Here is a 24078-nt window from a genome sequence, read left to right as displayed (position 1 = left end):
AGGCAGATCAAGTTTCTCTATATGAGGCTGAAATTAAGGTTATGCATAAACCATTCTTTAGGAAAAAATAAAGGTACTTATAGATAGCATTCAAAATACTGATGAAATAAGATTCAAAATGCCAACACAACAAATCTCCTGAAACAGGCTTGTCAGTTGGATGAAAAATGCTTCAAATAATGTTTTAACCTCGTTCCATCAATACCAGGCAGGCAGGACCATTGCAGTTAATTGCCCCAGCCCATCCTTTGGCTCCTTGGAAAGGCTCATCCGTGGCGTATGGACTCTATTTAGGAAAGCTGCTGCCCTGACTTGTGGTGCCTGTTGGATTCAGATGAGGAGTCTAAAGAGGTTACTGTCTCCAGCTGTCCCTCCTGGTGCTCTGCAGGGTGTCTGGCAGAAGAGCTGATGGCAGCGTCGGGCAAATTTGGAGGGCTGAATTACTGGGTTGGAGGCTTGGGGTGGTGACTTGTCCTGTGAAATGGGACCTCTGGCAGTGTGGTCGGCTGGAGACAAACATCTTCAGCTGCTGCTGTGAAATCATGGAGGAATCCTGGAGCTTGTGGGCAGACTGCGTTGTTTACAGTGCCAGTAGTGATGGAGGTCCCTCTCTCAGATCTAGTTGTTCCGCTGCCTCTTCAGCTCTGTCAGCAGCTGCCTTGCTCAATTTTCAAGAAACAAAATCCTTGTTGGTGTAGTTATAAATGTGGTGGCATGGAAACAAGCTTGCAAGCTTCTGAAGGGCCTTATATTTAGAAGGCGCTTCAGTATCTATCACAACTGATTGAGGTCCTTCCTGCTTGGTGGTGTAATCCTGAAGAGATGGTACTGCTGTTCAGGCAACCTTACAGGTTGTTGTGGAGCGGGGTTCCCCCCCTCAGACTTCCTTCTTAGACAGCTTGGGCAGATGCTGCTGTCTTCTGTTCCACCTGAACACCAGGAAGAACTTCTTCACTGTGGGGGTGACAGGTTGCCTGGAGAGGGTGTGGAATCTCCCTCACTGGAGATATTCCAGAACTGTCTGGATGCAATCCTGTGCCGGGTGCTCTGGGATGACCCTACTTGAGCAGGGAGGTTGGACCAGATGATCTCACCAAGTGGTTCCTTCCAACCTTACCCATTCAGTGATTCTGCTCTGGAAATGTTTCCCAAGCTTGAAGGCAGCTGAGTATATTTGGAGACTTGTAACCTCTTCCACCGAGGTATTTGGCAGTGTTGGGGCTGTGCTCCAGCTACTGTCAGAGCTGTTCAGAACCTGCTGTGTACCAACCCAGTTGGGTGAAATGGCAGATCCTGGGGTTATACAAAATACTGCAGCAGGCAGACTGATCCTTTGGCTTGAATTTTAAATAGCCTCATGAGAAACGTTCTGCATTTAACCGTTGGCATTTTTAGTTAACGTTTCCCTACTCCAGCTTGTTTAAAACGGTGTTTGTGGAAAAACTGAATCTAACCCTCATTAACTTGCATGGTAGTTGTTTGCAGCAGCTTTGGCTCATTGTACTTCTTTGGATCTGGCATGGAAAAAGCCTGGGATTGTCGTCATCTTCTCTTCAGCATGCAGAAGAGCATCGCCTCGCAGGAAAGTGGCTTTTTATCAATACACACTTTATGTTTGATTGCTTGCAGAATTCAGCAGTTCCCTATAGGTTTTCTCATCGTTAGTGCTAATTAAGCCGAGTCCCCCTGAATGCATGTATGGAAAAAACCTTATGCAGTAGAAGAGGATGTCTCTAGCTACAGTCTTACAGCCAAGGCTGGGAGTCTTCTGTGGCTTCCTGGGAGATTTTGTACTTAGAGGAGATTTAGGTTCATGGTAACTTCTCTGCAAAGTAGAGAGGACCATGGTTCTGAAAAGGGAGCTGTTGCAAGGAGCCCAATTAATCTCATAGCATACTATATGCTCTCGTTGGGTTTAAAAAAAGAATGACTCCGTTTTATCTAGCGATGACAAAGCATGAAAGTAGCTCTGTTGGGTTTGATTTCTGAGCTGTGAGATGGATCTGAGCCCACCAAACCTCCCCGATTCAGGCTTAATATTCTCCTTTAAACAAGCTCTTTATGGAACGGGCGTACTGCAAAGTGGTCTCTGTTAGAACTGATGGCATTTCATTACACTTAAAAGGGTTTTTGTGAGCATGAAGTGGGCCTGGAACTAGGTCTAATGACATTACTTTGTTAATGCAGTACCTTTTTATGCCTTCCTTCAAAGGGAGCAGAACAGACCTCCAGGCTACTGTGGCTGTAAGAAAGATCCTGAAAGTGTGATTGCAGCATGGCTGGTGCAATAATGTGTTCCCAAGGGAGCCTGGAGCTGAGGACTGTCCTTCCCTTGCAGTGCTGGCTTTGATGGGCTGCTCTAACACCTTTCCCTGTCTGTTGTCCAGATGTGGGGGGAAAAAAAAAGATAATCAACACACAGAGCTGACTTTCTAGTGTCTTATATTTATGCTCCAAATAGAGGTTTGCTGAGGGGGAGTGAATTCTCATCAGGTGTTTTGGAGCCTGGAGGAGGCACAGTGGCAGGGGTGGGTACCCAGGGTGCATTCAACAGCAACTGGTGCTGCTGGAGCTGGAATATCCCAAACAACTCCCGGGAATGGAATCAGAGTGAAATAGCTTGGGATCCTCTGTCCCGTGGTTTTCCTTAGGCATCCATTAGGCTTGAATGTGATCTACTGAGGGTAGCCAAGGCAACTTTACCTTGATGAGAGGACAAATCTGGAGATATTTTGGTAACCTGGGGGTCACATCCAAGTCTAATTAATGTGATTTTTAAGGATGAAAGTGGTTCACTCTCTGATAGAGTGACTTTGAGGGGTAATCTCATTTGTACATGTAATTTATCTCTCCATATAACAGTCTAGAGAATCAATGCTTTCTCTAAGTGGTCCTTTCTGACTAGAGATTGCAATAACCTCTCTGGGATCGTGATATGCTTGCTCAGTTTATATTTTGGAAAACATTTGGCAGCATGGGGGTTTGAGTCAGGGAATATATTCTACAGTAGTGGTGTGTCCTTGTCCCTGTGGGACAGGTTAAAGACTCTGAAATAGCAGCAGTGACCTTATTTAGGTGATGCTCTGTAGTAAGGAGTAACTAATTCAATTGTTGCTTCATTGAAACAAACAAACAAACCCACCAAAACCAAACAAACAACCCCACAAAACTCACTACATTTTATTTGGTCACTCGCAGCTTTAGCAAAACAATCTCTTGATACTGAAACCTCATATGCTTTGTCTCAGTAACTTTTGGGTTTGTGTGACAAAATTAAGACTTTGAGCTGATGGAACACAACATTTGAGAACTTTAATAGCAGCTTCCTATGCCTGAATATAGCTTTGCTTTCAAAGACCACAAATTAGTATGCTCTTGCATGCTTAGTGACACTAATTGCTTTACTTTAAAGTATCAGTCTGCTGTAAAAATGGTCTCTCAGGTGTGTGAGAATAATACCAATTTCTGTATTGCTCCTAGGTGCTGAGCAATCTACACTGGTGCCCATGGTGTTGGATTGTAACCTAAATTTCTAACCTTTATTTCAATGCCTCAAAATGAGCATTGGAAAGAGGTAATCAGGCCGTAGAATGGGGGACTTGGGGTTGCTAGAAGTGACAGGATATCCCTTAGAGGCCAGGGAGTGGAAGAACAGAGTGAGAAAGGCTTTATGGAAATGTTACTGAAGAGTAAAAGCTGCTGTTGGCCTCTCTCCTTCCTCTCAACCATCAAGTCCCCCAAAACTGAGAATACATCTGTGTTGCAATTAAATATGTGACCATGGCAAAATATGAGTTAAGGTTGGAGGCACAGAAATAGAAGCAGCACCAGATTGGGTAAAAGTAGAATTGAAAGGCTTTGGTACATTCAGGGAGGAAAATATATGTGCGTGTGTGTGTGTATATATATATACATATAGTTCCATGAGAGGACTGAGTCATCCACTTTGTGGAAATGGCAACTCCTACGGTCACAGATCTTGTTACCAAGTCAGGGCTGAGGCATTTATTATAGTAGCAATTGCAGAGTGGTATGGAAAGGGGAGAGGAGCAGTTGGCTGCAGACCTTCAGTTGTGACTAGTGATGCCATCAAAGGCGAGTGCAGTAGATGCAGCCCCTGGTTTGAAGGATTAGATACAGCATGTACCTGTAAATATTTGGTCTGGACCAGTTGTGCATGGGTTACCGTTGTCAAGTTCACTCCACCACCTTCATGTCCTGCAGGAGTAACTACCTGGAATGTGTGTGTTGTTTTAAAAGTGTAACTGGGAGGGAGGAAACCCTCATCTGTCCCAAATCAATCTTTTGGTGAGTGCCTCCTAGTTCTAATGTGACTTGTTGAACACTAGTCTTGCTGTTGCCTTGTTCATAACCCTTATGGTGAGGCAGCTGCTCTGTTCCCTTAATCAATTTAGTTGCCCATCTGTATGCATTCCCTAACTCCAGCCCATCCTCCTGGGATGCAGGAGAACAACTGCACACACCATCAGGATGCAAATGTAGGAATGTAGCAAGGCTTTGCACAATGGCAGAACTGCTAAATACTCATTCTTTACTCCTCCCCTGCTGCTCTACCCTCAACACCAAGCCAAGCTTCCAAGCATGTTTCAGAAGCAATTTATTTCGTAATTCCATTTGTTAGCTCTGAGTACTCTCCAAGGTCACAGGTTTTAGCATTAAAATAAAGCAATTGATTTGTAATCTCACAGATTGGGAATAAAGAGAAGCAACAGAGAAACCAGAACCCTTGAGGATGTGTTTACTTCCTAGCAGCTCTTAGTAATATTTCCATGGGATGTTGGTCATCAACTTCTTAGAAAAATGCAAACCGTGATTTGGGGCATGGAGATGTCTCTCTTTGATTTTCCCTAGAACAAAACAATCAGCTCCTTTCAATTTGATTTCTACAAGTAATTCTGCTGCACATTTATAAAGCTCTTTCAAATATCCAGGAGTTCTTGTGTCCCCAAAAGATTCTTTACAGAAATTCAGCTAGTCTTTGTTGGTCAGAAATGTGGAGTTTGAAAGTAAGTTAAAAAAAAAATCAAAAGGAGCAATTGCTAATTGTTTTTAACAAGCACGTCTTTGAGGAGCAAGGACCAGTGCTGGTCCAAAAGGTAATTTCCTATTATTTCCTATTATTGTGTTGCATGTTTTCTTTGTGCTCATGATGAATTCACTTGGGCTGTAGAAACGTATCACCTGCAAAGCAGAATGTTGTCATTTTGAGTTGTCTTTTGACAAAACAAAACTAAGTTCTCTGGTGAATTTTCAGATAGATAAGCTTGTGTATAAGCAAGAGCTTACATCTACACAAAGACTTCAGCAGCAAGTGACAGGAATACCATTGAGCCAGTTAAATGCAAATAGACCTGGCTTAATGCTGAATGTATTTAAAAGGGAGAAAGCATGAAAATAACTGTTGCTGTGCTAGTGGGCTGTTTGTCCTAGTGCTGATTAGTCCAGGTGGAAGCAGAGCTTTGCAAATATTGGGAATAGTTTTATATGGTATATAATGCACTAGATTAGATACTTGGATTGTTCCTATTTTTCTTTGTAAATCACTAGCAGAAAGTGAGAACACCTGTGCCAGGACTGTGCACAGGTGATGGAGGCCAAGGTGCAGGTGTGTGTTGGGTCTACCTTCCTCTTACAGCAATGAATGTCTGTACCAGTAGTGGTTTCTTTCTGCATCCTTTTTCTCCCTGCAGTGTCTTTGCTCTTTGAAGGTCACAGGTCTGACAATCAATTCTATTGCTTAATGCTTTTTATTATTTCTTTAATGATGTGTTAACTTTTATGGATATATTGAAATACTCATTTGTGATGTCTACAGCATGTCTCTATTTAAAAAAAAATTTTGAATTAATGCTAGAGAAGCAAAACCACCCCAGGTTAGAAAGGTTCCATTCTGTTCTAATAACTTGGCTTTTTACCAGACATTGTAATACTTTTTTTTTTTTTTCTTCAGCAGAAGGCTGAGGGTATAAATTGAATCCAGGTAGATGAATCACTGCCATCAGTTTAGTTGTGCTTTACCTGAATCCACAGGGCAGGGAGCAGGAGCAGAGACAGCGGTTCAATTAAGATTGTGGTACAAGTAAATCCGTGGTATTGTTACAGAGGCTTTCGATTATAAAATTCTTCCATAGGACACGGCGAGCTGACAAGACAAGACAGGCCTGAATGGTGTTTTCATCCTGTTTTTATAAAAAGTGATTTAAACTGATGTAGATCTTGGGAAGGGGGGCAACCTGGCTGCTTAGATGACTTCTTTCCCTCTCCCATTTTATTGAAATAGCTGCCTGCACGCTTGCTAAATTCCCCAGCCATAATTGTGTTCCCTCGTGCGTTTTGGAGGCTCATGATTTTGCACAGGCTGGACTTGACAAGCTTCTCTAGAGAGCAGTCATGAGTGGGACTGCCTCCTGCCACTGCCTGGGAGAAGTTTAGGTGCCTGAGTTAAAAGGCCAAGTTTCAAGCTGCTTTATTGAATTATTTTATACCATCAGACTGCATTATCAACACTTTCCTCTCTGTAGTTTAAAAATAGCCTGATGATATCTCCTTTATGAGGACTTGAAAATTCTGTTGGTGTTTAAATTTATCTTCCCTCAGAAGCATTGCAGTGCCTTTGACTTCTTGGCTGTGTTGGGGAGTAGGAAACTCTTCCTGTTACAGCTATGGGGGCAGCCTGAAGAACCCTCTCTCTTCTTGTAATTGGCTTAATGCCTTCTAATTGTAGAAAGGTACATTGAATACCCCTGCTTCCAGGATTTTGAATGTGAAATCAGTGTAAACTTAGTTTTCCCTGCTGCCATTCATAACTTCCTGCCTGGTCCATAAACACTCTGGATTCTTGGGGGCGTGGGGAGAGAAGTGATAGGGGCAGCAGAGATTGAAATGAATTACTGAGTGTAAGAACCCCAGAAGAGACCTCTCAAAGCAGTAGATTGATTGCTTAGTCAGGAGACTTGAAGAGAGCTGGTTACTGATTTTAGAAAACTGGAGACCGAGGGCAAATGCTGCCCCCAGACCCTTTCTGGGAGGTGTCCAGCACATCCACTCTGCTCTGCCTGCAGTGCTGTGGGCTGCAGGGAGGCAGGAGCTCCTAGGAAGCAAGATTACTGCCCTGTCTGGTAGGTGCCTAACAGATTTCTCTCAAGCCCTCCCGAGCTGCGAAGGTAGCAATGACATTAGCTGTTTATAACCTGCTGCCTGCCTTTCTCTCAGATGTATTTCATGTACAACCTTAGGCTTTTCTCATTTGCAGCTTAACTTTGTTATAAGGTGACTGCTTTTACTTTCAACTTCATTGATATCTATTACAAATTTGCCCTGCAGGTCAGGAAAGAAGGCTCCTCTTGTTTCCACGAGCAACCCTAAGTGGAAGCCAACGTGCACAGTTCTTACAGTACTGATGATCTGTGTTTCAACCCCCTGTTGTTACTCAGGGAATTTAGGAGGTTTTTTTCCACAATTACTGGTTTGCCCTGCATTAACACTTACAAGTTCACCAAGCTGCTGTACATCAGAGAAATCAATGGGCAGTCATGCTGTGGCACATTGGTGGTTTTCTGGGGAGAGCTGTCAGTTTTGACATTTGGGTACCATGCAGTGTAGGTAATGTAGCTGAACTGGAAAACCTCCAGAGCACCTGAACAAAGATCCTGGCTGCAGGAGAGTAATTGTGCTACCAAAAATTTGGAGATGTATTGACAGGGGGTGGATTAGAAAATGACACCTGAGAGCAAGAACTCCGAGCTGTCGGTGTTTGTGCCAGACCTGATCAGGGTGTTCTGAACAGGGTATTTGCAAACTGAAAACTGTTGTTCTCAACTCTACCATACTGAGGTGTTTAGGAGCTAAAATACCCTGCCAGTAAGGACATGTGGTGTTTTACACAGTTCTCAACCTATGCTTTTGTTCCTCAGTATTGAGTTCGACCGAGACTGTGACTACTTTGCCATCGCCGGGGTGACAAAGAAGATTAAAGTCTACGAGTATGGTACAGTCATTCAGGACGCGGTGGATATTCACTACCCTGAGAATGAAATGACCTGTAATTCCAAAATCAGGTAGGCACTGATTTGCATTTGAACTCAGAGGGCCTTTTTTATTTTTCTTTTTTTTTTTTTTATGTGCAGTAACTGTTTTGCTTTCCTTATCCATTGTGGGAATGGAATGGTAAAGGAGGAAAACAGGAGCCAGCGGAGATTGGGTGGCACAGGCACTGTTACTTGTGTATGCTGGGCTCATCCAAGGTAATAACAAGCTCACATATCTGGAGGAGAGAGGGATAGAGGGTAGTGAACTGCTTTTGTGTTCCTTTCAAATGCTGTTGGATACCCACTCAAAGTAGTGGATATGCTCCAGGTGAAGTCTTAGCTCGTCTCAAGGTGACTTCTGTACCCAGATCTTCATAACAGCCACCAATTCCTCCGTGCTCTCTTCTTTTCGTTGACCAGATCCTTTCCATTCTGCTGAGAGGTTGCTAGTCCTCAGGAAACGTGCCTTGTTGGCACCTTCTGCCTTGGAATTTTTGTCTGTCTGAAGTACTATTCTGCTGGGCCTCATAATATCTAACTCTGGGGGAAAGACCTTGCTTCATTTTTTGATTCAGTGCTGCTGTCATTACTGTCAACCCATTGATTTATCCTTTTAGATATCTTAAGCCAATGAAATATAGACCATTGGGTCAGAACTTCAGTTGAAAGAATCCAGCTAAATAAATTAAAAATCCTAATTCAAAAATTCTGTTAAAGCTCAAAAGTAAATAATACAGGCAATCAAACCCATTCAGTATTATAGTACAAGTTTCCAGCATCTCTGTTGAACTCATTTGTTTTTATTTGGTACTCTACATTTTAAAAGCAGTAAAGCACCCACAAAAGTGTAAGTAATAAATTTAAGTAACAGTCCAGCTTCCATGAAAAGTGTCATGCAGCAAGATTAATAATGTTTGTGAGCCTACTTCAGAACGTAAGAGTCACGCTTCGTTTTGTAGCTGACACATTTCTAAAGATAGATCAGTCATTCCTGTGTCGCTCGTGCTCATTATTCCCAGGAATTGCATAACACTATTTTATGAAGGGAAAAATGTAAATGCAGCTGACCCTGGGACTGGCTTTTCAAGATGGGTAAAAACAGCCTGAAAGGGATTTGCATTGATAAGCTGTACTGATTATGGAGCTTGTGTTTTGCTGGGCTAGTGAAATGTTCAGCATTTTTGCCTGAGTCATAGCAGAGTTCACACTGTTCAGCTTCATTTTCCTGGAGAGAAGAGCATGATAATAGGAGAACCATCCAGCAGTCAAACAATACCTTTTGCCTGAATTAGAAGGGGAAGAAGCAGTGTATGTTTGGTATTTCTCAGTCCATCTGAAACAACTTCCAAACTTGCTGCTTCAAATTTGATAGGGGTCTACGCTGATGATCCTGCCAGGCATTAGGAAGTTGTTAGTTCTCTTTTCTCCCGCAGCTGCTGGTGAGAGCCACGTTAGTGCCTTCAGTGGTGTTACTCAGTGGTGTCAGCTTTGTGCTCCAGACAAGACGCTGCTCGCAATTCAAGATTTATTCTCATTCTCAAATTTCACACATATATACATTTTCTGTATATGTGACAATGCTAAATGCACTGTCCTCTGACACTCTGCCTCAGCGGAGGAGGACAGGGTCCTCTTCTTTCATTTTCTTGCCCTAGTTTTTCTCATTCCTTTGAAGAAATATGATTGTTGGTTTTTTTTTTTTTCCCCGTCAGCCTCCTCCACATTATATCAGGCTTCCTTTGGCATGTAGGTGCTTTTGGTTTTGACAAATAAAGTTGGTCTGTCAGTCAAACGCATCCCTGCTATATCCATTAGCTGTGCTGCCAGTCACCAGTGCCGGGCTCGCTGGCGCGGCGTCGAGCAGCATAATAACTTGCTCTTCTGAAGTGGCGTCGCTTGAGGGAGAAGTTATATGTGAAGGCTGTAATTTCATTATGGAATATTGCAGTGTGCTGAAAATGTGCCTGTATTATAATAGAAAAAAATCTAAACAAGTGGAGCCTGGGCTTTGTAAAAAGCCTCGGCTTAAAGCTGTTGATCTTAATTTGGGTGGAGGTGCAGCTTCTTCAAGAGGCTTTGCTCTACCTGAGAGTGCCCTTCCTGATATCGAAGGCAAACATATTTCTGCCCTGTCACATGGGTGGTATTTCTCTTCCCAGCAGAGATGCAGGGGTCTGCCTGCAGATGGGATTTGGTGACATGTCTGTCCTGGTTAAATTGATCCTGGTTAACCTTGTTCAGAGCGATGATGCCGGAACATAAATCATTAGTGGTGATGTTGGTGGCTCAGCTTTCGGAGGAGCAGCAGCTCTGATGGGCTTTTATGAAGGCAGACAGGTGACAGCATTTGTGAGGACTCGTGTCTGGCCAAGAGCAAGTCTGGCCCAGAGCAGCTGCGGGAAGGGAAGCCCATGCCTGGGCCGGGGCTGGCGCCAGCCCAGCCCTGCTCTGCCGTGTGCCAGCTGGGCGCCTGCTGAAAGGTTGAGCTTCGTGCCAGCAGTAATTGATTGTAGGCTTTCCTGGAGCAGAGCCCTGGTACCAGCTGTAGCTGAGTCTCTTCCTCTTTTCCAACCCCCTTTTTTTACACCCACCTGCTTCTTAAATGCATTCTTTTTTCATCATCTGCTAAGCCTTCTCATCCCTATTTTTAAGAACGGGGAGGAAGTCGGTGTGTCGGGTTTCTGGTAAATGTGCATCGCGTCCCCCGGGAACAACAGTGGCATAAGCTTCCAGGAAAAACACAAGATGACACATAAATCCTCATAAAAATCCCATTTACAGATTCATAGCTTCAGTACAAGAAACAAATCCTGGCATTGTGTAGTAGCTATAAACAGCACCCTGTGAGCTAATTATGACTTGCTGTGTCCCTAGCTATGGCAGGCGCTAATCTGCGGCTCCCTCCGTGTGGGAGCTGGGAAAGGATGGAGAGGACTGGCCAGCAGTGAGCCACAGCTCTGCTCTGATTTATTCAAGAGGCAGATTCGTTGTTTTGCCATAGGTCTCAGGGGGGAGAAAAATAAGGAGATCTGGCATTCAGGTAAAAAATTGGCTTTAGGCCTCGTTAATCTACAATAGGTGATGTGCGAGTGTGGTTGGGTAAACATGCTTTTGAAATCCATGTTTAGTATTCTGCATGCTCACCACTGTGTGTTTGCAGCATCTGTACTTCAGTGATAGATGTTACCACAAACCTCCGAAATCAGCTGCATCTGTTTAGTCATCGACAGTAAAAGCAAAGCTTCAGTAGCCTTTCTTTTTTAGGAGGCTGCTGATATTTCACTGTTTTCATTTTTCCGTGTCAATAAATCAAACGTGCTATTGCTCTATCCTAATAGCAGTTCATGGGTGTATTGCTGCCAGCTTTGAAAATGGCAGCCAGTTCTCACTATTAAGTTTAAATTAGGCAAAAACTTGTCAGATGGTGTTTTTCGTCATGGAGTCTCTGCTATTTGGAGAGGTATGAGCTGAAAATCCTTGTTGTGTTGGATGCCTGTGTTTCCAGTGTGGAGAGTGTTTGACATTAAAGAGGTTATAAAGAAATATACCTTCAACCTGCATTAATTCCACTTTTTGGAATGACTACTTTACTTTGCAAGAAGATGGAGTTTTTCTTTAAAAGTAGTTGTCTCTTAACCTCTGGGAGGGTTTTCTTAGAATTGATTAGTTTCTTTTAAAACATTCGTAGCAGTAATTTAATTCCACATGTCTCTGAAGTATTTGTTTAGTGTTGTTTTTCAGGTGGATGTTTTTGCAGCCCTTAAAAACATGTAAGTCCTATAACTACTGGTCACTGGTTGACTCGTGGTAATAGACTGGATCTGAAGCACTTGGTGCTTGGAAGCAGGTCAGACCACAGCAGTTTGTGCCTTATTAAAAGCTTTAACTTCATTTAACTCTCACTACCAGAGGGGCAGTTGACACTGGGTGGCTTGATCCTGGATTTGAGACATTTCAGCCATAAAAATACTGGCTCATGAAATAAACATCAGCATAACTGACAATGTTAACTGAGCTGGCCCACTTGTGTCTCCGAATAAAATGAAGGATGCACATAAATCTTTACGGGGTCAGGATTTCTGTGTGGCTGGATCAGATGCTGAGGGTAGGAGAGTGTTTCAGAGGTTGGTGATTAGCTTTCAGCTAGAGTTTCTCCAGCTTAATCCCCTGGGAAGGAAAGCTATCACAACTTCTGATAAGATAAACCTCTGGGGTGTAACTATCACCCTGTTTCTGGATTAAAGAACAAAGCAAAACCTGAAAAAAATAAAGCTGCTATATTTAAAATAAAAGATGGCATCTCACACTGCCTTTTAATCCAGTGCTGAATTATACATTCTCTCAGCCCTAGGTAGTTATTTTTATATCATATCTCAGAGCCTCCACACTTCAGTTTCTCCCTGGATGTGTCTGCAGGCCATCTAAAGATTGTCTGCAAAAGGTTATTTTTATGAACTTCTGAGGGTTTGATGGTTAACCTGTTTGAGGAATGTGTAAGCTGCATATTTGGTTCATCTCACCTTTGCCCTTTCCTTTCCCCTTCTCCAGCTTTTTCCCCCATGCCTTTTTTTGAGTCTGTTGTTCAATTTGTTGCCCACGATAACATCTCAGGGGAACCCAAAAAGAATTGATGTCTTTGAAGTTTCAACAAAATTGCCTGTGTTGGGCATGGACGAAAGATCAGTGTTTGCCTTGAGGGGAACATGGCAGCAGGTTCTCAACCCTTTGTAGGTCCCTGGGAAGCCACATGGAAGGGAAACATTGCTATGTTCCAGCTCTAGGACAGCCTTCTTCCAGGTGTGTGTTGTCACAGCTGCCAGAGGATACAACCAAAGGACTTTTCATGGTGTGACTTTTTAGGGGCACAAGTAGTGGTAGGACAAGGGGGGACAGTTTCAAGCTAAAAGAGGAGAGATTTAGATTAGATATTAGGAAGTTCTTTACTCAGAAGGTAGTGAGGCCCTGGCACAGGTTGCCCAGAGAAGCTGTGGCTGCCCCATCCCTGGAAGTGTTCAGGGCCAGGTTGGATGGAGCTTGGAGCAACCTGGGCTAGTGGAAGGTGTCCCTGCCCATCACAGAGGGGTTGGAATGAGATGATCTGTAAGATCCCTTCCAACCCAAAGCATTATATGATTTCTACGAAAGGATAGTCAAACCTCAAAAAAGAAACATCCTTTACCTGGAGGGGGAGCTCCCCTCCAGCTGATCCAACCCTAAACTGTGCTCTACAAAGGTTACTTTACAGAATTTAAGTTAGGTATTGCAATGTTAAGGAGAAAGGTCTGGTTTCAGACCTTTCAAAGAGTTGGGTGGTGATGAGGGGGGAATTATGGCAGAGAGCTGGAAAAGAGTTGATTTTTGTCTTACTATGATCCCCTAATCATATTACTTAAAAATGAAAGATTTATGGTGTGTGTGACTTAAAAGGTGTTAATTGAAGCACTTAGTGGCTGCAAATCCCTAAACATTTTTCACCTGTCAGTTCCTGTTTTCCCCTCTTGGTCTATCTACAAATTCTTTCCAAATGAGTGTTAACCCCTTGTTAACACCATCAGGCTGCAGTGGGATTTTTGCTGTGCTAGAACTAATGGACATGCTTTTGGACACAGAAACCCTTCATTTTTCTTCATCTGTATTGACTGAGCTAGTAAAGTATTACCTGTCCCTACAAACCTGACACTTATTAAATCCATCTTGAACAGAACCGTTAAACTCTGTCCTTTACATCTTTCTGCCTCCTCAGTTATTTCTAATTTTCATCATCTGGGGTGATTTCTTGTTTGACAAGATGTGGTTATGTGATTATCCTCTTCATACTTCAGCTGGCAATACCCAGCTCTCCTGTGCCAATCCACTAGCATAGATCATCCATCCTCTGACCAGCCAAGGTGTCACCAGCACATCAGCCTTTCTCTAGGACCCTCTCCACTGGCTAGTGCTGCCTGATATACTCTCAAAGCCACCCAGAATGCCTTCTAAGATCTGGCTCTGGGCTGTATTCTTCCTGCTTTTGTGTGATGGCTACACTTACAGATTATTTCCTTTTTTCCTTAAGCTCCTTGAAGCCCTGACTTGAGAGGAGATAAGGTGGTAGGGAGCAGGTTTGAACTGATAAAGGTCTAGTGCAGTGTCTACCCCCCTGCCATTAGCTGGAGTCTGCTCCCAGCCCAGAGCTCACTGTTGTAGCTCTAGGGCTCTGAGCTGTTTTTGCTTCCACCAGGGACTGCTCCACCTAGAAACAGGACTCCAGGCATCAGATGTGGTTATCTCTGGGCTGCTGCAACCTTCAGCTCACAGCTCTGGTGGGCAGTGCCTGCCAGCTTCACTTGGTCCTCAGGGAGCCACTTAAGCCTCTCAGAATGAGGCTTCTGGTAAATCATAGGCTGTCAAGACCTGCTTTTCTGTGTGGGTACCTAACAATAGTAGAGCTGGAGTAATGATAGCCCCTTGATGATACATTTGTGGACAGCCCTCGTGCCTACAGGGGCTAGGCACACTAATATTTTCTCATTAATGACATGGTGTGGAAAAGGTGAAGCCAAGGAAAGCATTGCCTGAGCTGTATCACCTCTAACGTCCTCCTAGCAGCTGGTGGTTAAAGATGATGACTTACATGAGGTAAATAAAATTTTAACTTTCTGAATGTAAAGTTTTAAAACCAAAGGATGTTGTTAAGTGTGACCGTAGTCAGAAGCAGAACACCAATGCTACTTGCTGTTATTTAAGTAATTGGAAAATAAATGTTTATACTTAACTACCTTAAGAAAGGAGAAGTACTTTTCCCCTTCTGTGTGTAAATTACTAAGGAAAACAGGATGCAAATGTGTAGTGGAACCAAGAATTTGTCAAGGTATAATACTCCTAAGTCAGTATCCATGTACCTACATCATGCTTCAGTGTGTAGCTGCACTGATCAAAGCAGTACTAAGTTAAAGAATCACAGACTTTCAGTTTATATTGTTGGTTAAAACTTGGCCTCAAGGCTACAATAATCTAGTTATCTGTGTCAGAGCTTTTTGAGGATGGGCACGAATTGGATCTGTCAGTTCAGCCTCTGCTACGTGCACCATAGCTGATAGCAACTGGCTCACTTCTTTGCCAGATGGTCCAAATATTGGTGAACAAGTATTACAAATTTTCTTACCTCTGTCACATTTTTTGGGAGTCAAAGTGGAGGCACAGTGCCAGAATGCCATGAGTGTGACTTGGCAGTGTCGCTGCTCTTGTTTTCTCTGCTGATGGTTAGAGTTTGTCAGTGGAATCATCATTTAGTTTTGCACAGCCACTTAATTCAGTTTAAAATTAAAACCTGTGTGATATATTTTGCAGTTCTTGATCAGAAATGTTTCCTGAAATACTCACAGCAAACAAACTGGTGGTTCCTTCTGGCTAAAAAGGGTTTTTTTCAGCATTTACAGAAAGCTGAAAGTTGTTTCTCAGAAGTCAAACATTCATTTGCAATAGGTGCATGTATAGAACATTAGATATGTGTTGATTTACCATCCATGCTGCTGTGTTTTGCCTGCTGTTAGGTAAATTCTTATCTTTATGGTAATAATAGTAGTCTATGGTAATATTAATAGTGGTAGCTGTTGGTAAGAGGTTAAGAAGTCAAACCTTAAACTCTGAGAATTTGTGTGGAATTAAAATAGCAAGACAATCAGCATTAGAGATAAATGCACTTCTAAAAGATCCTAAACCCTAGCACTTCACATCGAGGGGGCAGTGTCTCTTCAACCAACAGAGCTGTTATTTTAGTTTGTGGGGGAAGCCTTGTTTTATTTCTGGTAGGTTTTGTTTTTTCCTGTCCTTTGTATTTCAGTGGGATGCCTTGATCAAATGCTGTGGGCTTTGCAAAGATACTTATTGCCTGATGCATTGCAAGAGTGATTTTGGGGTTGTAAGTTATGATTTACTGTGAGACTGAGCAGGGCTCTTTTGTCTTTCAGCTGTATCAGCTGGAGTAGTTACCACAAGAACCTGCTCGCCAGCAGTGACTATGAAGGCACTGTCATCCTTTGGGATGGATTCACAGGACAAAGATCCAAGGTCTACCAGGTAACATGACTGGGGGAGCAGCATTCAGAGGTTCTGCTCCTGGTCCAGCAATAGGCTTTTCTGTTCCACAGGGGGAAATGGATGCTCTTCCCATTTGGTAAATGGCTCATCCACACAGCTTTATTGAGTTGTAGCCCTCTGAGGGAGGCAATTCTGTCTTCCTGTCACAGGCATGAGGCAGTTGACATTTTCTCGCTGCTGCTTTCAGGCAGGGAATCTGCACAGGGAAAAATGAGTGCCTGGAAAGCTCTCTCGCCTTTCTTTAGAGACCTCTGTCTCTCCATACCTGTTCCACTTCAGTCTTTGTCAAAAGCCTTTTGTAAAGCCCTGCAGTGGTTGCTGATGCAGGTGCTCCTAAAGCAGAAGTGCAAAATGCAGACTTAAGTGGCAAGGCTGGGAGAAGGGAGCGTGGGCAGAACCCTGCACAGTCCTCAGCACACAGGTGGGCTCAGCTCCACAGAGAGACCTGCCTCAGGAGAAGCTTCTGGCATTTTGTCTCTTCATGGCACTTGAACACTGTGTTTCTGTGTAATGGTTCCTGAGAGGCTTGTGACCAGAACAAGGAGGGTTGTTGCATTTGGGGAGAGACTGGAAGTGCTGCAGGCTGTTGTATGGGTAACACAGTCCATTGAAACCAGTCAGTGATAATGAATGAACTGCAGACCAGCCTTTAGTTTCCCCTTTTTGGCAGTTCAACATAAGTTTTAGTTCCTATTTAAGCCTCTGTTTTACTTTTTCATTGTGTTTTAGCCATTTTTATAATGCTTGTTTTTACTAGTCCTTTGCCTATCTCAATACAAAAGAAATTATACTGAACAAAATAAATCTTGTCTGCTTTCCCCTCAAATACATTTTGCATTTCTTTATGATGCTGAATAATGAACCTGGAGAGAACCAGCTGTTGCTTACATTAAAACAAACTCATTTTGCTTCCTATCAGATTACTTGAATTTCTTATTTGGATTTGCACAGAGTTGAAACCCTGTAGGGTTTCATCCTGGGTGACTTCATCCTGGCGAGCTTTTTGTCTTGCAAGCCTGTGTGAAGTCTTTAAACAAAGAGTAGACTGAATTTCAGGTTTTATTCAATGCAGTGTTCTGCTTCCATGTGGGATGTGCCAGCATAGCAATTACAGCACTTCTGTGTTTTGGGGAAGAGTGTGCAGTCTTTCAAGAATATTTTTTAAAGAATATTTGTTTGAGTGGAAAAACAGAGGATTAGACTCCAGAAGATTCATTTATTAGCTCAACAGGAAAGTGAGGATTTGCTGGACTTTCAGAGAGGAGGTGTTTGAAATGGGCATCTTATCAATGTTGGGAGATATTTATTGAGTTGCTTATTACTACTGGAAGATACAACTATGCTCTTCTAGAATAAGGAGCAGCACAACCAGTCACATCATGCTCCAAAACCAGGTTTTCAGTATATATTTCCTGAAACTTATTTTTTCTTTCAAGTAAAAATTAAATCAATTTTGGTTTTTAAAAAAGCTATTCTACTGTTTTCTGCTTTCCTGGCACATCTAGGATACTGCAAGGTTTGGTTTGATTGGGAGAAAAGATACTTCTTTGAGAAATTCGTAAACACAATAAGCTGCTCTGTCCAGGACTCCACTGGCAATTTATACCAAATTACATGTGTGTTTTCCTTTCCTGTTTTATCATATTACAACTCACTATCTTGCAATATTTTTCTTGTTTCTCTGAACAGGAGCATGAGAAAAGGTGCTGGAGTGTTGACTTTAACTTGATGGACCCAAAGCTATTGGCTTCAGGCTCTGACGATGCCAAAGGTATTATTCTTTTTCAGTCTCTGTGCAGAAGGCTTTTATCCTCTGTTTATTCCCTTGGAGGAACAAAAATGTGATATTTCAAGGAGCTGATTCCTCAGCTGCCTTCAATATTGTAGTTGTCGTGGTAATGTGTCAAGGTACTACTGAATTTTCGGATCTTAGAGAAGGAGAGGCTTTGTTTGGATTAAGATCTCTTGCTTCACATTTCTTGTGTAATATTCTCTCAGCTAGCATTTTCCAGGACTCTAAACAAAGCAGAATGTGTTTTAACATTAGTTAAACTTGTTGAGTTAAAGCCTTGGGGCCCTTCAAAAGAACAGCATGTATTTTTGTTTCAAAAATGAGGCTGTCAGTAAAAAAAGCAGCAGTTAGAAAATGCCTGCTGCTCTTTTACCTGTAGCTCTGAATGTTAAAGACTGTGCACAAGAAGCTTCCTGCTCTAACAATGTGCCCTGTGTTTCTTGGGGCTTAAAGGAGTTGGGTGATGGACTGAGTGGGAGTGCTGGGAGCAGCTCTCAGCTTTCCACACTCGGGGGTCCATTTGACAAAGCACTTTTGGAGAACCCTTAAGATAAGCCCTTTACCCCATGGTGGTAGAAAAATCTTCCTTTTCTAGGAAGAAATAGGAAGCTCCTAAAGAAGAGGATAACACTGAGTGAGATGTAGTATTCTTCATCCCTAATGAACGAGATTTTATCTGTAATGTGTTTACAATATCAAATCAGAGTTATTAAACAGCAAGAGCTTAAGAGTTCCTTTCCTAGTCAGTGGGGATCAGCTCTCACAGATGGGCTGCTAGAGCTCTGGACAGAGCTTTGCATGATTTGCTTTGAAATGATAAATTAATTTTTCATAAGCTGCTCCCCCTTCTAAAATGCTTTAAAATGCTGTTTCAAAAGAAATTGATGTTTCTCAATTGCATCTGGGAGTCATGGAATCGTAGAATTGGTTTGGATTGGAAGAGACCTTAAAGCTCACCCCTTTCTACCCCCTTGCCATGGACAGGACATGGGACACTTTCCACTAGACCAAGTTGCTCCAAGCCTTGGCCTTGGACACTTGCAGGGATGGGGCAAGCAACAGCTACTCTGGGCAACCTGTGCCAGTGCCTCACCACCCTCACAGGGAAGAATTTCTTCCCAATATCCCATCTATCCCTGCCCTCTGTCAGTTTGAAGCCATTTCCCCTTGTCCTGTCACTACAGTTCCTGCAGCTGATAATTCCACCTAGAAAATGCAGCTTTAATGATTACTTCCTACTTAAGGTGGGCCTTAAATGTTTTCAATACACTTCCTCCTCTGTTGGTGGAAGTCAGGAGTGTTTTCTGTTTGCTTAAATGCAGCAGGAGTTGAACATTCACCTGGTAAGTTATCAACCTCTTCATCAGTGCTCCCCACTCCTGCCATGCATGTGAAAGAGCTGATCTGCCAGGTAGACATGCATTTATTAGCATGTTAAGGAGGTGTCCAGTTTTGCAAAGCCCAGCTGCAAGCAGAGCTCCTGTCCTCAGTTTAGCATTCCCCTTCTTCAGTAATTGTCTCTAAAAGTGTACTGTTTACATAGAAATTATTGTAATAAAGCCTGCAGATCTACATAACCTGCATTTCAATTCACAAAGGTCTTTTCAAGGTGTATTGGGGTTTTGGTAGATAAAACTGGGCTGGAACATTTTTATCCTTTACTTTTACCATGATTTGCCTGTGATATGCATTTATAAAAAGCCAATTAGAGACACATGGAGTCTCAGCACAGATTTTAGAAGCCTTTATGGTACAGAGCAATAGTAGCAAACGTCCAAATTAATGTTGTGGTGCCCACCTTCTGTTTCAGTGATCACATTTGAAGGGGTTAAATGTGAGGAAAAGTTAACACCAATGAGAAGTGTCTTAATTCAGACTTGTCTAACTTAAAATTTTGTCCTTCTGCTTATGTTCATGACTGTTTGGTTGAGTTCTGGCCAGCTGTGAGTACACGTGTTTGGCCAGGTACAGCATCTGTCAGGAAAGATTTTTTTTTCTACTCTTCCTGTCCTCTTTTATTTCTCTACTTCTGTGAGGCCACACTGGGCTTTCTAGCAAGAAATCTCCCTACTGATAGGTGTTGGTGTGACCAGAGCAATTGGAGCTAATCTTGCTGTGCTTCCCCACAAAGCACAAGCATCACGTTTTCCTGTCAAGTGATCAGGACAAGCCAGCAAAAAAAAAAAAAAAAAAAGTGACAGCTTTGCCAGTTCTTCCTGCTTGCCTGGGTCTCTGCCTGTCTCTCCTTGGTCTTTTCAAGTTGGAAGCTAATTTTGAAAGCACTTGGTAGGCAAGTATTGGAGAAGCTTATAAAGGATAAAATCCTGTGCTTCACAGCTCTCTGCCAGGACTCAGGCACAGCAAAAGGGATTCTGACAGTGCTATTAGGGAGAAAATGATTCTGTTATAATTAGAAGCAGCATCCTTGGGCCCCGAGTCCTTCATTGTCCATGTCCTTAGATGAAGATAATCTAGGATGCTTGTTTGTGGAAGATCTTTTTAGTGTAATAGCAGATAATGAGAGCATAAAAGCATTTGAAGTAACTACTGTGTGTACAAACCCCTCACTTTTATCTACAGTTGTTATGCCCTTCCCTTTTCAAGGGGCAAAGGTACTTGTGTGTGTCTGTAGGGACCCAAAGGTGTACTCCAACCAGACAGCAATGAGCAAAAATTGATGCTTATTTGTACTACAAGAAGCTTGGGGAGAAGGCACAGTCTTAATTTCAATTCTTTTATGCACATAATAATGGCAGGAGCTCTGATTCTCTTGTAAATAGGAAAGGGTGACTTTCTGCTCTTGGAGGAGAGAAGATTGTTTAAATTTGTGAAAGCAAAATGATGTCATCAAGGTACCAGGGTAGGGCTGGTGCTAATAAATTTAGCTAATGACTTAGAGCTGTCTGTTCTGGATCAGGGGTGTAGTGTAATGACCATGGTAAAGTTAGCAGATGAGAGGGAGAGTGAAATATTTTGTGATGCTATGTCTATGGCATTTAAGTCTTCACTGGGACACAGGCCTGTTTTGGGGTGATCAAGTATTTCTCTGCTTTGGGGTTGTTTTTGAAGTTCTCTGAAGCTCTAGGAGATAGAAGCAGCACTGACAAATTCAATTGAAGAAAGAGTTCTGGTTTTACATCCATAGTCCCTTCACTATTCCTGGCTTGAATTGGAGAGGTGGAGTAGAACAGGAGCACCTGGAGCTCTGAGCTGTAGCAAGAGGTTACTTTTCATTGTCTCATGGCAAGGAGGAACACAAGCATCTGTCTCATTCCATCTAAGGAAAGTAATTTCCATGCTGCCTTGGTAAGTGAGACCTGGTACCAGTCCCACAGCTATTTTTTTTTTTATAGTGCCTCTGAATTCAGAGAGGCATCACAGATATGCAGAATTTGCTTCATAGAAAGAAAAAGGCACAGCCTTCTAGAGAGGGAAATAGCCTGAGAACTGCAGATCACAGTTTGTTCCTCTAGCTTCCAGAGGATTGTTTGGGGCTTCATTTTCAGTGATACTTCACTCCTTCAGCTTCCACTGACATGACCTTGAGGTGTAGGTGTTTACTGCTCTCAAAATATCAGGTTGAACCTTCAGTTTGGTCATTTTTCTGGCCAAAAAGTTCAGTAATTTCCTGGAGATTTGTGGGGTTGTTGGATTCATTTGGGAGTACCCTGAAAAGGTCAAGATGATGTTGGCAGTTACAATACTGACCAGAAAGTCAGTGTCTTATGCAAGGAGTACCCTGCAGTCACTGCCTACTAAAAGTCATCAGTTTACATCATCCTCACAGAAGGCAGTGGGTCAAAAATTTTGCCTAGCAGGACAATTCAGCAGTTTTCTCTTTTCCTAGAGATTCTGCTAATCTCTGCAAATGAGTTTTCTGGTAGCAAGATCCTATTCCTGGCTTAGAGCTTTTTCAGAGCAGCAGCAGGCTCTCCATCACATGAGCAGATAAGAATTGCATGAATGACAGGCTGGATGAAACATCCTTACTCTGTACCAACTGTGTACATCAACACCTTCAACTATTGTAGAACAGGCTTCTGCCTCTTTTAATCAATGTTTAGACACAGAAATGATGCATGGGAAATTAATTTAGGAACTTACACATTTAGTGTAGAGCTCCAACTAAAAAAAAAAAAAATCTTGAAAATACCTAAACATTTTAAACTGAAAAAGCTGTTCTGGAGGCATCTTCTTACTACTTTGGTGAGAGGCAGGCATTTGGCCACATAGAGATTTCTCTCTGAGCAGCTGCAAAATGAGGAAGAATATGCTTTGAGAACATGTGTTTCAGAAATAGTCATTCTCAGATGGTCGCCTGTCTCATCAACACAATTCTAGATGTTATCAAGACATCTGTGTGTTGTATAATTACTGCCTCAACCTCAGCAAAATTGCTGAAAGCTATAGCAAATAAACTCTGCCCTTATGAATTATGCTTTATTAACCTGTCAGTATTTTTAAAAAATAATGGGCAGTTCTAGGTAAAAATTGACATGTTTCATTATGTGTTTTTATGTGTCCCATCTATCCTTTTTATGGTACTGACTAAGATATAATTGGAGCCCGGAGTATCTCACAGCAGTTAGATCACAGAAATTGCAGGCTCTAATCTGTGTCTGTCAGTTGTAACGAATATTGTGATGACTTTGAACACACGGGTTGTCTCTTCACCAGACTAAATGGCTCAGCTTATGACCTGCAAACTTGAATGAAAAAAAAAAGGAGCCAAGTTGAAATTGAGCCCTCAATTAGCTTTTGCTGCAAAGCTGGGACCAGATGGCCATTTGTTTGTTAGAGGTGGTGGCAAGGAAACACTCGGCTGCTTTGGATGCAGCTTTAAATATTGATACCTGGTTGGAAGGCTTCAATACAAACCTGTGTTGTTTTAGTACTAGATTTGGGCAGAACGTCACCCTGAACTTTTGAAATCATGTGCCCACCCCATGCTTCTCAAGTTGAAGTGGTGTTGTCTGCTAACAGTGTCCTCCTGTAATCATGTTTTATTTGCTTCCCATACCATCTCATCTATAAACTTGATGCCCTTTATTGCCACTGGAACTTAGGCTACACATCTGCTGGTGTCTGTTCATTTAAGCAAAATGTTAATATTTCATTGGTTTGCAAAGTTCTTCCCTGCCCCTGTTCCCCTCTCTGCCCCCAAGTGTTGAACACGGTGGAGAAGGTTTATCATCCAGTCTTGCCTGGGAGAAGAGAGCTTCTTTAGCCATGCTTGTTAAACTGTTGTTCCATTTAGAAATGTAGCCAGGTGTTTAGTATGAATATTACAGCTCTGATCAATGAGAATGGATTTATTTCTGAAAACCAGCCACGGGCTGGGTGCCGTTTTCATTGAATTTTCCACGATGTTTCTGTGCAAATAGAGTGTGCATCAGTGTTTGTATTTCTGGGGGGTGTGTGTGTGCTGCTTTCTAAAGGTTCCAGGCAGCTGCCAGATACCCCCACAGTGCTGTATTTGAAATGATTCCTTGGTGTGCCCCGAGCAGTGCTGTATTTCCTCCATCCCTGAAGCAGTTCTCCTTGGTACAGTCAGAAATGGCCCAATCTTGTTGCTTTTCATTCTTGCCATACTATTAAAAAGTAGGTGCACTAGAACCTACCTACCTTTGTCCTTTTCTTCCTTTTCCTTCACTGTCTAAACCATCCTTGGGTACTCCAGGTGGAAACCTTGCTTCTCCTTCAAAGGCCCTGGGAAAGGCTGGCCAAGAGGTGGTACAGAGGACCCCTCAGAGCTGGGGACACACCATAAGAGCTCTGACCTCATGTATTGACTTCAGTGGGTTACAGGATTCCTGGGGTTTGACCATTTTTGCTCACTTCCTATCCAGTGTGATCTTTCTGTAAAAAGACTGTGGAGGACCTGTTGGCCACGGATCTGAAGAAGCCCAGGCAGCTCATGGGGAGCTCTTGAGGGGATTAACCCTTTGTGTAATCCCTGCTTGTTCAGACACTGGCTCCAGCTTGCTCTGCTTTGTGCCTCAGCATGCTGATCATGATACTCAAGTGCTGCTCAACCCGCTCATCGAGGGAAAGGGAGAACATTTAAGTCTTATTTTTTGCCTTGTAGGCATCGACAGGCTTGATGCCAATCTGCTGCCCCTCCATCTGGACTGAAGGCAGTGTGTTTTTTCTTTAACA

General features: G+C 42.7%; 1 protein-coding gene across 3 annotated transcripts in view; it reads left to right on the top strand.

Moving 5' to 3' along the window:
- Positions 1 to 24078, top strand: part of COP1 (COP1 E3 ubiquitin ligase) — a 123163-nt gene that overhangs the window by 43928 nt on the left and 55157 nt on the right. For all 3 annotated transcript variants that reach the window (XR_003916051.1, XM_018079104.2, XM_029962264.1), the window contains exons 12-14: positions 7935 to 8078; positions 15998 to 16106; positions 17817 to 17898. Coding sequence is in view for 2 of the 3 variants with exons in the window: in XM_018079104.2 (XP_017934593.2) it covers positions 7935 to 8078; positions 15998 to 16106; positions 17817 to 17898 (335 nt within the window). In the remaining variant the exon portion in view is untranslated. The remainder of the gene's footprint in view (positions 1 to 7934; positions 8079 to 15997; positions 16107 to 17816; positions 17899 to 24078) is intronic.

This window comes from Manacus vitellinus, unplaced genomic scaffold (assembly GCF_001715985.3).
Source record: "Manacus vitellinus isolate BGI_N305 unplaced genomic scaffold, ASM171598v3 scaffold_44_pilon, whole genome shotgun sequence".
NCBI lineage: Eukaryota > Metazoa > Chordata > Aves > Passeriformes > Pipridae > Manacus > Manacus vitellinus.
Note: the sequence above shows the minus strand (reverse complement) of the source record. Positions and strands in the feature narration are given on the sequence as shown.